General features: G+C 40.2%; 1 protein-coding gene across 3 annotated transcripts in view; it reads right to left on the bottom strand.

Moving 5' to 3' along the window:
* TBCD (tubulin folding cofactor D) overlaps positions 1–16799 on the bottom strand; it is a 166201-nt gene that overhangs the window by 79778 nt on the left and 69624 nt on the right. For all 3 annotated transcript variants that reach the window (XM_063120403.1, XM_063120405.1, XM_063120404.1), the window contains 2 exons: positions 8717–8873; positions 2050–2107 (listed from right to left, as the gene is read on the bottom strand). In XM_063120403.1, the coding sequence (XP_062976473.1) occupies positions 2050–2107; positions 8717–8873 (215 nt within the window). The remainder of the gene's footprint in view (positions 1–2049; positions 2108–8716; positions 8874–16799) is intronic.

The following is a 16799-nucleotide window of genomic DNA, read 5'->3' as shown; positions in this document are numbered from 1 at the left end:
CTGAGCCCAAGCAAGGCCTCCTTGGTCCACTGGTTTTGCACTGCTGGACCAACAAGGCTGTGTCAGAGAACAGTTTCAGCACTGCAGTGGGCCTTCTGGTTTATAGCTAAGAATTAATTAGTAGTAGTCTAGAAGAGTCTGGGCCTATTGCAGCCTGTGGAATCTGTGTGTGCTTATCTCTGTCAGTGTTCTCAGAGCAGAGCCAGGGGGAGTCACCCTACTCACCATCAACCCACTAGCTTTGGCCATGGAAATAAGAAGCTCTCCATGAGACTCTGACAGAGTTGGGGAGGTGTTTGCAGAAGGGTCACCCAGGTTGAATTATCATCCTGGAGGGCTAAAACAGTGACATCTGTTTGAACAGGGACCTTGCTGAAAGGCCAAAAGTCCTTCTCTGTCAAGTGATCTGGAGGAAGCGCCTTACGTCATGCCTTCCCTTTTAAGCTGATGCAAAAGTGAGGAGCCTTTGCTAGGAACATATCATCTGCATTGCCCAAAGCCCTCTCTGTTTGGATCCATCATTGTCTGGGGCTCTGGAGACACTCTGCACGCGGATTCTCCTACTTGGAACTTTGGATTGCTAAGGACTTGCCATGAAAAGTACTGGGAGACTTTTCATAGACTTTAACTCTCGTTTGCTGTGGATAGTGTGTCTTTGTCATCAGATCAGTGTCCTGAGTTTGATCTACAACTTTTGGACATTCCTCTGCCTGGACTCATGCAACATGGAGATGCCAATACAAAAGTGGTGGCACAGGACTCCTTGAGTTTGTGAATTTACCCTTTCCTTTGATAGGCCTCAAAGTTGGACTAACTCTCTATGGGTGTGATTTTGTTTAGGCTTTTAAGAATTTGCCCCTTTGATTGCCTGACAGATCATGCCAAGAATCATTCCTCTTCCTTGTCTGTGTTTGGAACCTGGGTATTGGCTGACCCTTCCCTTGTGTTCAGAACCATGGAGATGGCAACGGGGAAACCATGTTGATGAAGATTTCAGCACAGCTTTTGACTGTTCTAGAATTTCTTCATGCCTAGCTATACGACTTACGTGTGTAACCATTTAGCTTTTGTCATGAGATTTCCTACAATAAAGAAGTCTCACTAATTTGGGTGTCCCGTGTCAGTTTGCTAGAATGTGTGCTTGCCTGAGGGACCGGGAAACCTGACAAGCTGTTTGTAAAACAACTTAAAGAAGTTCTCTAATACTGTTTAATATAATTAATATAATATAAATCTTCTCTGTTGATTTCTTTTTGTTAAAGATATGGATAAACTATTCAAGGCTTATGTAAGAAAGGCATATCTAGTGGTTGGATCTGGGAGACCTAGAATAAAGTCCCAGTCAAGGTAGTGACATACAGTACAAATCACTCTCTTTTGTAGCATTGAATGCTAAATTTCCACAGACGCCCTCCTAAATATTGGCGTTTTCAATCTCACAAAATTCTTTGTTTCAACAAGGCGTGTTGGTAAGTTTGGACATGGAATTCAGAATATATGCAGAGTTAGCCTAGAGTTATAATTATAACACTTCCCATCCTGAAAGAATTAGTATGGTTAAAACACCAAATATTGTGATTTCTTCAAATAAGATTTTCTCAACCTCAAGCTACAAGATATAACCTAAAGAAGAATCACATCCCATGTCTGATCCAGTATTTCACATGAGCCCCTGTGACAACCACAACCAGAGGGTAGAGAACACAGAAAAGCAATTTGACAAAATGTGGAATAACTACATACAACAGATGTGGATGACTTATTTCCACAAAACCAGTACGAACCAGGTAACTTCCATATTTTAGTTTAATATTATTAATCTGCATAAGATTTGCACAAACAGCAGATGAGTTAAGTAACAACTGACAGGCAAAAAGGAGATATAATTCACCTTACCCTTTAAAAGGAAAAGAATTACAGTAAAAACATTTGACAATTTGAAATTATGGATTCCACTGCCTAGGAAGACCACATGGCTATACTGTTGCGGTGCCATACAATTACCAGAAACTTTTAAAAAGACACATTTAAAATTATATCTTAACTTACCGAAGCAGCTCTTCTGCAATTGATATCACGGTCAAATATAGCAGCTATAACCAAGGCACTAAAGACAAAAAGAAGCAAAATAGAAAAACTTACAATGGACATAGGGCAGCATTCAATCCCACTCATCAGTACGCAGGGTCCACCATTCTGCACACGGTCAGCCCCACCAATTCCGTTGCTCCCTTATGCAATCTCCGCTGACCTGTCCTGTTCCAAAAATGAGTATTTCCTCTTTTTTTCAGATTGCAGTCTGGAAGCACTAAATCACTGTTCTTCAATCAATGGGGGCATGTATATATTTTGTACACTCTGCAGGCATCACTACTATTTGACTGTGATCCATCTTCAAATATGAATCTCTGAACTCAGCTAAAGGCATGTTATATCAACAATGAAAAAAGATCATCATTTAAAGCCATCGTGTTATTACTTCAGTATTAGGCAAACAGGTTTATTATAACCCATGCACATTGCTTTGACTATTAATTTTCAAATTATTGTATTCTGTAATACTGTGTATTGTGTTTTTCAGATATTTGTATGAATGAACATAATCTTAGTTGATTGAAGGGTTTTGTGAAACATTTTACTAACAGCCTTGGTATATACAATTACCCACCTATTTGTGTATGGAGGATGAGGGTGAGAAGAAATGACTGGTGAGATGTCCGAAGGCAACCTACTCCAAGGGCTCATTTTTTGACAGTTATCTACTAGGATGTCCCATCCCTCACTGGACCCATACAATACTGGTTGATTGTGGGGCAGGTCTGACAGGATGGACCAGAGTGAAAATTATTTCCCCCCCCCCTCTCTCTCTCATCATAAAAGAGAAGCAGATCCACCAGGAAGTTGATTTTTAGCTTGCCATCAGCGTGAACCCATTATGGTAGCTACTGAGCCTCACTATCAAACAATGATGACTATCAGTTAATGGAACTGACAAGCAATTTTACCAGGTATCGGAATTGGGGGTGGGGGAGATATTATGTTTTTGCCTTCCTTACAGCAAAGCTGTTGTGGAATTGCTAATAGGGTATATCTTGCTGTTCTCAATTATGTCAGAACTGGAACTTGAGCTTTGGGCAGGTACTATAACTGGGAGCAAGCAGGGGTAAGCTTTCCACAAAGGAGGAGGCGGCGGCCCCGCATCACCCCTCGCAGGGATGGGGTGAAAAGTTCCCAGGGCTCCTGTTGGATGCGGGGAGGAGCGGCTCCGAGTGAGTGGCGCCGTTGGTGCCTGGAGCGTCCTTGCGGCCGCCATCCACCTCCCCGCCGGCCTCCTGCTGCTGGCGAAGGAGACACCCGGGTCGGAGAGCTCGGCGGAAGAAGGCGGCCCCGGGTGGCTCTTTCGCGGCGGGGAGGTGGGCAGCGGCAGCGGGGACGCTCTGGGCGGCGGCGGTGTCACTCGCTCGGAGCCGTTCCTCCTCACATCTGACAGGAGCCCTGGCAGGGTTTTGCTATTTTATTGTTTTACTCTGTACAGCACCATGTACATTGATGGTGCTAAATAAATAAATAATAATAATAATAAAGACAGGAACTGGCTAATAGTGATACATAGTTGAGCAAGTGCACCAATCTATAGGTACAGCATCTGGTTAAGATATCTCCTACTGTTTACTTTTATTATGGGAGTTTACATGATACTCCACCAGAATTTCCCAACATAAAGTAACAGCTAAAGTGGGATTTCTTTCACAAGCAGGGAATGAAACATGTTTTGACATATCTAGAGTTAATTGCACCTGATTTCGAACAGGTATGGCAAAGAATGGCTCACCCATTAAAGTGTCAATGAAACATCTTTTTGTAATTTTGTAATATTCTAAAGCATATTAAATCTTTTATCATGACATTGTATTTACCTTAAATAATTTTTAAGCAACAAAAATCTATACTGAAATCTCTAGAAGAAGGATGTGCAATGAACGCTACATGAGTATATATTACATTACTGAAAATCGTCTTATAAACAAATCTGTCATTTTCACGATTGAGAAGATAGAACTGAAAAAAGTCAAGGCAGTTGCATTTTAAATAGTTTCAAATCTCGCTATTTAAATCCAGTCTTCAATTACAAAAGGTTACATCAAGATTTTGGGGTCAGTACTATTGTTCTTTGAAGCCATGAAAAATTAGGTTCATACCATGAAGCTAAACTCTGGGGTGTCAAAAATGGCTGAAAAGTTCATCTATCAAGGAAAACATAATTCATTCTCCAGAAACTACTATGCCGTGAGGATGCAGGTCCTATTCAAATTATTAAGTACATATCGGATCACTTTCATTAAAATATTTCAAGTTGCATACTATATCACTAACAGAAGTGGCACGCTTTAGTTGAACATTTTCAAAAAGGTCTTTGGAATCAGCTGGGTTTTTTAAACATTTTCTGCTGCTGCAATAGGAATTATTTCCCTTTTTATTCATTACTGCTGTTTTTATTCTATGACCTATGCGATTAATTTGATTATTCTATTTGATTATTCTAGTTTAGGAATGCTTAGGAACGGTTGACATGATATGCTAAGCCATAATGTTTAACTCAAAACACTTAACCAACATTTTGACACAAGAAATCCCACAAAAATCACTAGGTATATACTAAAATTATTTTTGTGGGTTCCCACTTGTACACCATTAATACTAGTGGAACACGCTCAGCATTCACAATCAATTACTGCTAGTATAACATTTCTGCAATTAATCCTTGCAGGGAAGATTGTTATCTTCATTGGGAATCGTTCATATTACATTGCACAAAGTAGAGGTAGAACTGTCCTTATTTGCTCTTCAAGAAGGACATAGACATACAATGGGGGAGGGAGGGGCAGTCAGAATTCTTTCCTTTCTTATTTGCTAGTTTAAATGAGCCACTAGGCTTAGAAACAAGTCCAAAGCAAAGATATGAGTAAGCATATAAGCATAAAAGAGCTCACTGGACTATTTTCAAAAATACTTATTTATGCTATAAAAGCCAGACTAGCAGTTGTGGAAAAGGGACTTATCAAGAGCAAATATTACTCAATATGTAGCAGACAGAAATTGCTCTTCAGAATGAACTAGTCAGGCAACAAATGTATTCTTTATGTAGAAATTATTCTCAGCATTTCATCAGAGAACAAGATGTAGCTCTGAGCAATATTCATATTTCCTGATTCTGCAGGCTAATCTTGCCCTGGAGCCAAGTGGCACCATTTACATGAGAGCCACACCTCTGTATTCTTCTCACCACACAGTACTCCAGGGAAGACGAAATTGCCTGTACTCCCACACTGCCATCTATTTCTTCTGAGCTGAAAAATGGTACTGTTCTGACGTATAGGTAAAGGAGGAGCTTTCGAGACTTTGCAAGAGTAATCTTAACTTCTAATTACCATTCTGTCATCCACCACTTTTCTCAGCAATATCAAAGCAGTAAAATTACCCAGCAATTCAACTAAACAAAACTCTTTGGCAAATGATAACTTAAGTCTCTTTTAGGTTTTATAGAAATAGCAGATGAGCGCTCATTTCATACTAGTTTCCTGGACCTGAGCTTTTCACTAAACTGATAAAACATTGTATATCTTGCACTCAATTACTTAGTAGGATATTATTGCAGAGCAACAGAGCCTAAATAGAATTACCAGCTGTGGTGTGCTCTCTCCTAATGTAGTACTATTGAAGTTTCTCTCACAGTGCCAGTCCAGCTGTGTAGGACTGGGAGACCCATTAAGACGGTTTACCCCTGGCATCTTATGGTATTACAGGGAAACACAGCAGTGTTCCCCTGTGTTAAGGATGATCAGTAAAAAAAAGCATTCCACCATGTTAAAAGGAGTTATTGGGGGGTGGGTCATTCTAGCATTCTAAAATGAAAAATATTTCACCAATCTTTCTGAAACGGAGTCCTGCCAGAAAGAAATGCTGGTTTTACATACCCTGCGCGTTTCAAGAAGATTGGTGAAATATTGAGGGCAGGATGTCACTTTAAATGACAAAAGGGGGGAAGCCTCTCTGTTTCAAACTGGCACAGAAATGCTTCCAGGCTGGCGACTATTTTTTTGCGCACTAAAAGCTCCGAATTGGGAGCCTAACCATGCAATCCAGTTGTAGGATTGCACTGCCCTATCCTCCCCTTTGATGGAACGCCTTTCTTTTTTCAAAAGTCCATTCCATCAATTTTTAATTCTTTTTCTCAAAAATCTAATGCTTCCCTATGGGGAATCTGATAAGGCAGCGCATGCACCTCAGATTCCCTGGAGGGAGGGGGGAGAAGCAGGAAGGGGGGTTCTTACCTGCTCCGTCGTTGCTGGGCCCCGGCTTGAATCGAGCCCCTGGGTCCACCCGGAAGCAAGGCCGCAAGTGCAGCCTTGCTTCCAGTGGGGCCAGGGTGCTCAGTTCAAGCCCGGGCCCACCGCCGACGGAGCAGGTAAGTGAAGTGGGGGGGGGAGGGCTTGCCAGTTTGTGCGGCAGCGGGCCCAGGCGGGATGGGGGGCTTTACTTGCTCCGGCGGTGGCGGGCCCGGGTTTGAATTGAGCCCCTGGCTCCACCAGGAAGCAAGGTCACAGGTGTAGCCTTTCTTCCGGTTGGGCCAGGGTGCTCAGTTCAAGCCCGGGCCCGCCGCCACTGGAGCAGGTAAGTGAAGTGTGTGGGGCGGCGGGCCCAGGCGGGACAGGACGGGGCCTTACCTGCTCCGGCGGCAGGTGCGGCCTTGCTTCCGGTTGGGCCAGGGCGCTCAGTTCAAGCCCGGGCCCGCCGCCAAAGGAGCAGGTAAGTGAAGGGGGGGGGGGGCTTGCCTGGAAAACTCACATTTAGATTACTGTAAAGTGTTTTTATGTGGGGCTTCCCTTGTGCTTGGTCCAAAACCTGCATCTGGTGTAAAATGTAGCACCCAGAATGCTGAATATGATGCCTGGCCAAGCACATATTACACTGATGTTGATTTCAACTGTGCTGGCTAACAAAGCCTTCCCTGAACAACTGTGCTGCCCGTGTAATCTGCTTCTTAGTTATTGTGCTTTGTGCTTTCATATATTTTGAACATTTTAACTGCTGAGTTTCTATATTTATTTCTATTTATGTAAACTGCTTAAAAGCATCTTTTGATATGGTAAGTAGTATATAAATTGATTAAATAAATAATAGAGCTGCAACAATGCAGTCACAGATACATGGGTTGAGATGATTAATTAAATCACCACCTGAGATCAGTTAACTAAAATTAAAATAAAACCAACGAAACTATGAAATTCAAGAGATTTGCTCCAAAATACTGAATTCTTCATTTTTGAACAGGTAGAAACAATTTGTTTGTGGCTAAATAGACAACTATTCTCAGATAGAAAAAGTGACACACCTAAAGTCAGAACTAAAAGACAAGAAAGAAAGGCATGTGATTGCTGTTATTGGCTGTAAACCAAGGTGTGCTAATACAGGCGAAACTGTGTGTCATGCTGAAAAGGTTCCTGATTCTCAGCACAAAGCTTTACTACTGAGCTCCCACACTAAGTTAGTCCAATTCAAAAATACACCTATACGGCTCTCTTAGAAGAACTTTCCCCCTCAGAAATCGGATTCGCTGAAGCATTTTCATCTAGTGCACTGGCAAGCTGGGACCGTCCAGGGGGCTTCGGCTATTGGGTGGTATAAAAATGCAATAAATAAATAAATAAATAAATAATGTTTTGTGGATAGATTTCAGGCTTCCAACAATACCTTTAGCCTTTGGCTAAAAAAATGATTGCACAAAATTAGCTGTAGCACACATTTCAGATTGGAAAACTTGTGAAATTTCTGTAGGTAAGATTGTTTGGGATAATGTTCTCTTTAAATATGAAATTAAAGCCAAAAGATGTGTCATATAAAGTTGAAGTATGCTACTAAAGACCCTTAGGAAATTATTCCTAGAAGACTAAAGAGGAAAGACCTCTTAGTTCTCAGGCAAAGCAATCATAATACGCTGGAAATGACCCTCATGTTATTCTAACAGCTTTTTCTAAGATCTACTGCACAACTTCTGTGATAACATGAAATTATTAAGCAATCTAGATCAGGGGTGGACTGCATGCAGCCCCCGTGGCCTCTCTTGCATCCATTTCTGCCCCCCATCTATGCCAGCGATGGTTTGCTTCTGAATTTGGGCAGCAAACCGCAATGGAGGCTGCAAAAGTACAAATGCATCTTGAAAACAAGTTAAACTTGTACCTAATTTGTCCCCTTGAAGCCTCTGTTTTGGTTTGCTCCTGAAATTTATCAGCAAACTGCCAGTTTTTCTGCTGTCACCACACCAAAATTTGGCAGCATGTCAGCAAGAGTACACCACCACCCCCAAAAAATGTTACGCCCCCTGATCAAGATGCAACTGAGAACTTTTAAAACAGAGAACTACCTGGTTCTAAAGAGTAGTTTGATATTCCCTTCTATTTTAAGAACTCTACAATGTTTCTTTAAGAAAATGGACAAATAATCATTCTGGCAGCTCCACTCACGTCAGAAATGAATCAATAACAGGTTCCATAACTGGAGGGTTTAACCAAATTATTTTGGAGGGAGATTGTTTTTGTTTCTTTTGTGTTAATTGTCTTTGTTTTGTAAGCCCCATTAAAAAGCAATTTTTTTACATTATTCATTTTCTGAAATCTGTCCCAGATAAATAAAAGGTTTCATGGTAGTAACGTACCTTGCAATTTCATTAACGAATGGCCTTAGTTCCATGGGGTCATAAGCACGAGCAAAAGCCCAACATACATAGCAAGCAGAATCCCGTACATTAGAGCCAACACTGCAGGCTCCCCGCTTCTCATCATAGGTTAGTCCTTTTAACATCACAGGAACAACTGTGGGGGGGGGAATGAAATAAGAAACATGAACTGTTTGTGAAGTACTTGTATGAAAATAATAAAGATAATCAATGTACAGTTGTTAAATGTTTTCTATCAATGAGGTCAGTTTCACCTGAGTTGTTTCCCCTACCACAGAACAAACTTAATGAAGGAGGAAGGATAGCCTTGCTGTGGGAGAGAAGCTTTTTTGAACTTTCTGTAATAAAACATACCTAAACAAAGAGGAAATATACACTTTGGTGCTTGAAGGGAAGAAATATATACCTTTCAAAGAAAACTATTGCTTCAAGGAAGAAAATGTTCGATAAATTCTCAAGGGTTGCTGCAAGGGAGGAAAGCCTTGCTCACCACATTTTTCTTAAATTTTAAAGGGCTAAATGAGCATTCATGTGAAATAGCAGCGTAGATTGCCATTGGACTTTTTTTTTTAAAAAAAAAAACTGCTAAAAGGATTAGAAATCTAATTTCACAAGACAAAATTATCCAAGAATGACTCAGTAGCTGCACTTAGCCACTACGATAAACCTTGGTGAAGGGAATGAGCTTCAATGAATCTCAAGCTCACATCCTCCTCCTTCCTCTGGCATGGCTGCAAGGCAATTACAAGCTTTCGCTTCAATTTTTTATTAACCACAGTTTAGGATTGCACCCAACTCTAAACTGTGGCTAATCATATCTATGGTTTGTTGAAACAAGCCTATAACCATAGGCCCATAGCCTATGTTTTGAAGTTGCTTGTTTCAAACAAATTGTTTAACCATTTTGTGGTTAAGCAGCATGGTTTAGCGTGTTGTCTGAACGGGGCCATTGTCAGTTTGTGGAATGAGAAGCTGCGTTTAATCAAAAATAGAACTGAAAACTTCTAAACTCCTTATCAATGCTGTGCTGGAGGAGGGAAGGAGAGCAGGGAAGCATTCAGGTCAAGGGTCACTACATCTCTTTTCCATCATGGTTTATCGGGAAGCCAAAATGTATCTAGTAGAAGGGTGTTTTGTTTTGCTTTTACGTTTAAGGATACTCATTTCAGAAAAGAACACGCAATATATTCAACCCCTCTTAATTAGGAAACTGGCAAATGTATGAAAATTGTGTAAAACAATGCTAATGGCATTTGACTAAAGTCTGTACTTCTGGTTTCTGCATTCATGAGTACTGGATAAACTCCTGTACATTAATTTAGACCCTTTTATATTGCGATACTAAGCATGTTTACTCAGAAGTACTTGGGAGTAAACCCCACTGAAAATAGAGGAACTTTCTTCTGAATCAATATGCACTGGATTGGGCTCTTAAGTTGGTTATCTGCCATGTTTTTATTGTTTGCTCAATTAAATGACTTAAATAAAATTACCAGCACTTCACATTTTAAGGACACATGGGTGCTGTCCAAAATCACACAAGCTGACATCTGGCTCATACATGGAACTTTCCCTCCCTCTCCTCCCTCTGTAGGTGCGTCTCTGAAAAGAATAGCTGGATCCTTGATCTGATGAAGCATGGCTACGTTTTGACTGAACAACCTGTGTTCCTCCTTCTAGCATATTACATGTCTTCTTTTCTTTTCTTTTTTTGAGCAAAAAAGATTTTGCTTTATTAAACTTATTCCTTTCCTCATCTGTACCCTCAAGCATGGTACATCTTGCTTCCTCTTGCTCTTTGCTTACAGCACACACAAATCTGGACACACGGCACCATGATCAGCACAACTGAAGTATAAAGGGGCCTTGGTTCAGGAGAGGGAGAGTCCTGTGCTTGTTTATGATCTCGGTATTTGGGCTATGCTGGTCTGACTTCTCATATTAGTTCACTTTTATCATTAGGACCTTCTACTGATATACACTGGCAAGCCACTCTCTAGAAACTCTAGATTTGTAATAAACTCCCCCAGACTCCTTGAAATGTTTTTCATATTCTACTGCAAGCCTCATATTTTTACAAGGCAGGCAGGACTTCAAAGATCAGGTACATTGCTTTATTAATCACCATCCATGGTTGGTGCAAACTACTGTTTATCCTTATCATCATGTATGGTTTTAAACAGTAGTTAGTTATTAGACACACCTAGCACATGCTGTAGTCAAAGCTAAGCACTTTTAAATCCCATCTATTTTAACAAGAGAGTTAAGCATTGACTTAAATCACTCTCATTAAAATCAATAGGACATAGGGCAGGGAAAGAACTTAGAAAATAAGAATTTTGGTAGGAATCTTTCCCTAAAATTCATGAAAAAACTTTATTATAATTCTTTCAGTGAGAAAATCTGCTTTTTAATTAATTTGATCTGTAACAAATTCAGGGCAGACTGAAGAAGGCGTTTCCTCAAACAACAGATGATGAACCTACTGAATTCACTAACTCATGTAGAAGGTGATATAGTCCAACTTAAAATGAGCTTCATCAGATACAGCAAGTTACACATGTGATTGGTCAAATGATCTTGTTCAAAACATACTGTACCTCCAAAACACAGTCAACAATGGATCAGAAGATTATTAATGTTTTCCAAAACTTAGTATTTCCCCCTGTACAAAACAAATAGTTTTAGCAATACAGTACACAGCAACCCTGTAGTCTCATGACTTTTTAAATGTGAGATTAAAGAAGCTTCTGAATAAAATCTTTCACGCAGTTCCAATGGTACACTGCCAAAACATACCAACTGCACAGGTTTCTCTAGAAGGCTTCCTCTTGGCATCTTCCAGTCAGGTAATATAGTTTAAACACACTGCTTACTGAACTGTATGTAATTTAATCAACTGTTTAAGCCGATAGAAACAACAGCCGGCAGAAAAGAGAAGCCACTTAGCTCTTATAGTTTCTTTCTCAAGATTTTCAGTCCAAATTTTGTTCTTTGATGAACACAAGGTGTGTGGGGGGGGGGGATGTGTTACTATTTTGGTAGGTGCACAGCACAGGCCTGGAAGCTGTTCCATTAAAATGGGGACAGCCTCACAGAACTGATGTAGCATAGTAGCTGAGAGACTGAGCTATGAATCAGGAAGTCCCTGGGTTGAATTTCACCCATGAACTCACTAGGTGGCCTTAAGCAAGTCCTTCTCTCAGTCTCAATCCCCACATCTGCAATATGGTGGAATAATACACTTACTTATCCTTAAGGATTAAAAATAGATAATGCATGAAAAGCACTCTGAAGACTAAAAAACACAATATAAATGCTAAGCATTATTATTAGCACATAATTATTAAAGTGCTGATTTATAGCAATTTTTAAAGGTTCCATTGCAATAGCAAGACTTGGCTTCCAAGTGTGTACAGATAAAAGCCAAGTGTCTGGCCTTGGTAATGAACTAGACAAGAGTCAATAAACTGAGGCTCAATACAAGACAAGACTGATGCTCTGCTGGTAGGTGGTTCCTATGTCCAGATGGGGGAATTACAACTGGCACTGGAGCTTGGGGGAACTCCTCAATCCATCATTGTCACTGGAGGCTTGCAGTTAGATTACTACAATGCATTGTTTCTTTGGCTGCCTTTGAAAATGGTTCAAAAACCTCAGCTAATGCAGAATTCAGCAACCCGGTAAATTGACTAGGATTAGACAATGTGAACACATATGTCCGGTCCTGGCTTGCCCACACTGGTTGCCAATTTATTTCCAGGCCAAATTCAAAGTGCTGGCTTTAACCTATAAAGCTCTAAGTCTTGAACCCCAATAACTGAAAGACCACCTCTTTTTGTATGAACCGACCTTGACCTTGAGGTCTGCTTCAGAGGTCCTTATCTGTGTGCCCTTTCCAAGAGAAGCTGGGGGGGGGGGCAGTTCAGGAACAGCCCTTTTCTGTGATAGCTCCGCATTTGTAAAATGCTCTCGGAAAAGAAGCTTGCCTGGCACCGACATTGTCAGCTTTTTGGTGCCAGGCAAGGAAATACTTATTTTGCAAGAAGTTTAGACATTAATTGCAGCCCAACTGTTGTGGACTGCTTTGTGCTGTTCATTCTAGGCAGAACATTTTGTGTACTGTGGATACTTTTCATATTGTATGATTTTTAGATTATTTTTTTAATGTTTGTTTGTATTATTATGCTAATTTTGATTTTATTTTGGGGAGTTTGTTATATTAATTATGGATTTCTCTATTTTTGTTTGTATAAATTGCTGCAGGACCGTTTTGTTTTTGCAGTGGAAAGCAACACAAATTTTAACAATAACAACAATAATGTCTCACAAAGAGTGTAGAAGTAATCTATGATATCTGTAACCCTATTATTAAATATTAAAGTGGTACCGTGAACATAAACACTGGTGCAAGTGCAGCACCTCTGCAGGATAAACCATCTCTTCTGCTCCCTCTTACCAGCAGCAAAGAAAGTGGCAAGAGATCAGAAAAAGGGTGGACAGATTGCCTCCAGCTATTCATTGCCTCCATGGCTATTCCTCAGTTTAAGGGGGAAATGCCGGTTTCCTCAAGAGTTCTGTCTTATGCATTGGGAATAAATAATGCACAATTAATTACCACAGAACACAGCTAGAACTAATCCAGCCAAAAAGAAAACACCACCTTTTTTGGTCGTCAGGAAGCACTCATCGTAAAGCCTAAAGCACACCTAAGAAGACATAAGAACTACAAATCATCATCATCATCATCGAGAGACACAAAACTACTCTACATAGGAATACTCCATAGCAGAACTAATAGTTTGGTATTCTCTTCTACATTTTGTGAAAAAGGAAAAAACTCTACAGCAGTAATACAGTCTTGAAAAATGTAGTTTAACTTGTTCTCAAGCGTGTTGAATGAACTGACGAAAAAAGTGGATTTAACTGGTTATACAGGAACATGGAAAAAGGCCCTGGAGGCAGTTTTTGAAAATCTGCCATAAGTTTCTTCTTCTGAAGATTAAAACATTCCTGCTACTGGCATTACTTCTTATGCTGTTCTTTCTACCTCCAACTTAAATAACATCAGGAAGAAATATAGAAAGTAATACTATATTGATTATCACATGGTTCTTTAATTCTTGAAGAGTTATTTCTGTATTTGAACAAAAGACAGTCAACCCCTCCTCCTCCTCCCCCAAACATCTGGTTGTGAGCTTCCATGGACAGATAATCATAGGTACAAATGCTGTAACTATTCTGACTGCCCAACTCCTCCAATGACCAGCATACAAATTGGAAAGCTGCCCAATATCCCTGTCCCCCCCAAAATGGAGCTACCTTAAAGGGGAGATTAAACTCAAGGCAAGGACTATGGGACACAGTCGTCTCCCCCCCCACACACACACACACATAGGCGTGAGCACGGGGTGTGCCTGGTGTGGCCAGGCACACCCGAATATCTCTGGGACCACCTCCATTTCCCGCATCATCACTCACTGCTCCAATCCGGCTGTTTAAGGAGGATGGGAAAGCACTTTTCATAGTCTCTGGAAAGTATGTAATTCCAACCATTAGTGGAAATTATGTACAAGCTAATGGGCAAGCGAATGGTGGGAAAGTGCTCTTTCCTGCCCCCCCCAACTGCTTTCAGCCTGTCCCCATTCTCTACCCCTTACCTTAACCCACAGCATGAGAAAGCACTCTGACTCATGTGAAAAAGTTCCTGAGCTCACAAGTCATGTAGTCAAAACCAGTGTCTAATCTAAAGAAAGGTTTAGTCTGATTAGGAAGGATTCAGGAATACAAGGAAGGTTGGTTATCAAATAGCCAACATTGCAAGAAAATAAAAAGACAATTTCTATCTTGCATATACATTTGAAGATCCTTAAGAAATCCTTATTTCATGTAATTATCAATCATGAGGTACAGCGCATTTCTGAAGACACAAGTATCAGCTTACATTGATTTTTCCCCCATTTTGAACTTTGTGTCTGCAGAAGTGGGGGGGGGGGGGAGGCTGTAGTCACTTTTGAGGGGTTCTTGCTTCTAAGCAATGTAAACAGATTTTCTCACAGTCAGGTGGGTTGAGGCAAAATGCTTTATAAGGAAAGCTTATGAAAATATGACTAAGTGGGTGAATCACAATGGCCCCGTTCAAAAGACACCTTAAACCATGGCTTTAACCATGGTGGTTAAGCCAGAAAGCCAGGCCGTATTCAGAAGACACCTTAAACCATGGCTTTAACCACAGTGAATAAGGCCTTTTGCTTTAATCACCATGGTTAAAGCCATGGTTTAAGGTGTCTTCTGAACACAGTCTGGCTTTCTGGCTTAACAACCATGGTTAAAGCCATGGTTTAAGGTTTCTTCTGAATGCAACCATAGACTTTTTGATACCTGGATATGGGCAGCAGATAGATCCAAACAATGAGAGGGAAAGACAGATAGAGGTGAGAACTGAGGGATGCTCCAAAACCTTTTCTGTTAGACAATGCTGAATTTGGTTACAAGTTCCAAATTCTTTATTTGCACGAAACTTTAAAAGAGAGCTCAATAAATAAACTGAATAAGGAACTTATTACTTAAGGGACTGAATAAGGAACTTAATACTAAAACAAACCTTCACCCAATATAAATTTTCTCCAGTAAACATTACTCCATGATAATCTTAGATAACAATGAGAAATGAGAAACCAATGCTGTCCATTGCACAATGAGCTACAGGCCACCCCAACAATGCACCCACACATCCAGGGAAGACATTGAATTGTGTCTGGCCCAAAGCTTTGTGTATATGCAGGGCATTGACAAGCATGTCACCACCATGCCAGTAGCAAATCACCTTTTTTAAAAAAATATTTTTTGGTGCCATGGCAGAAGCAGGAGTGTGACCCATGGGGGTGTGGGAGTGGCAGGGAGCAAAAATGGCCTCCAGACCCCTGAATTTGCCCACCCTAATAATAGCCCTATACTTAGTTGGTGGTACAAGCTCATATAAACATTAAGTACCTATTCAGATTAATAATGCTTGAGCTCTCTTTCAAAGTTTCGCACAAATAAAGAACTGGGAACTAATAACAAACTAATATATATTATCGTTCTATTGCTAGTGCCAAGCGTATTTGATCAAGAACCCCTTTAACAACAGGCAAGTGCTTTTGCCCAAAGAATGCTGGCTGTAAGGATTACACTGCTTTGGAGGGCAGGGGTCATTTCCAACATATCATTAAATACAGACTTTTTCACTAATCAATTCAGTTGTTGCCCACTAAAGAGAATTCCTACCTTGTGTTAGAAGGATGGACAGAAATAAAACATGAATGTAAATTTGCAGTAAGAGTATACATATGAGGACATGCCAGGCCTTATGGTAAAATGTGCTGACATTTTGTGACACAAGTTACATGCTATTTTTAACAGCACAGAACAAAAAGTGTTCCTTAGCCTTGGATAATCCTTTCTATGATATCCTCTCAAACCAGTGTTAAACTCAACTGTCCAAACAGTCACAGTTAATTTCAAAAACAAAATGAAGTTTAATTCACAGCCTTGTAAATATTTATCAGATTGAAAATAGTCAATATTAGGTTTTGAGATGGGGCAAGGGATATATATAATTGATTTGCAGTAACCAAACACAAGTCAGAGGAAAAGTTTTCAAATTAAAGGAATTCCTTTGTAATTAGTAGCTCACATATATTATACTCAGAGAACCAATAGAATCCAGATCCACCTATTGCGTTTCTAAACGTTTTTTTAAAAAATGCAGTCACCTGTAGTTGTAGCCTAGAGGTACTAATGAGCACCTGTTCTATCCCACCCTCTTTAACTTAACAACATTAACTACAGGTTGCAACAGAAGTTTTTGCTTTAAGTCCTATAAAAACACGAAAACAACTTCCGTCTTCCCATCAGTAAGGAATTCAGAAAGTCCCTTTTTAATGCAATGAGAAAACCATCCTACTATACAGCTCTTGAATTCAGCATAGTTAACCAGGAATACAGTAACATTTTCTAAATGTTTTTGTGAACCGCACAGAGAGCTTCGGCTATTGGGCAGTATAGAAATGCAATAAAT

Source organism: Elgaria multicarinata, chromosome 3 (assembly GCF_023053635.1).
Source record: "Elgaria multicarinata webbii isolate HBS135686 ecotype San Diego chromosome 3, rElgMul1.1.pri, whole genome shotgun sequence".
Lineage (NCBI taxonomy): Eukaryota > Metazoa > Chordata > Lepidosauria > Squamata > Anguidae > Elgaria > Elgaria multicarinata.
The sequence above is the reverse complement of the archived record's forward strand: the minus strand, read 5'-3'. Positions and strand labels throughout refer to the sequence as shown.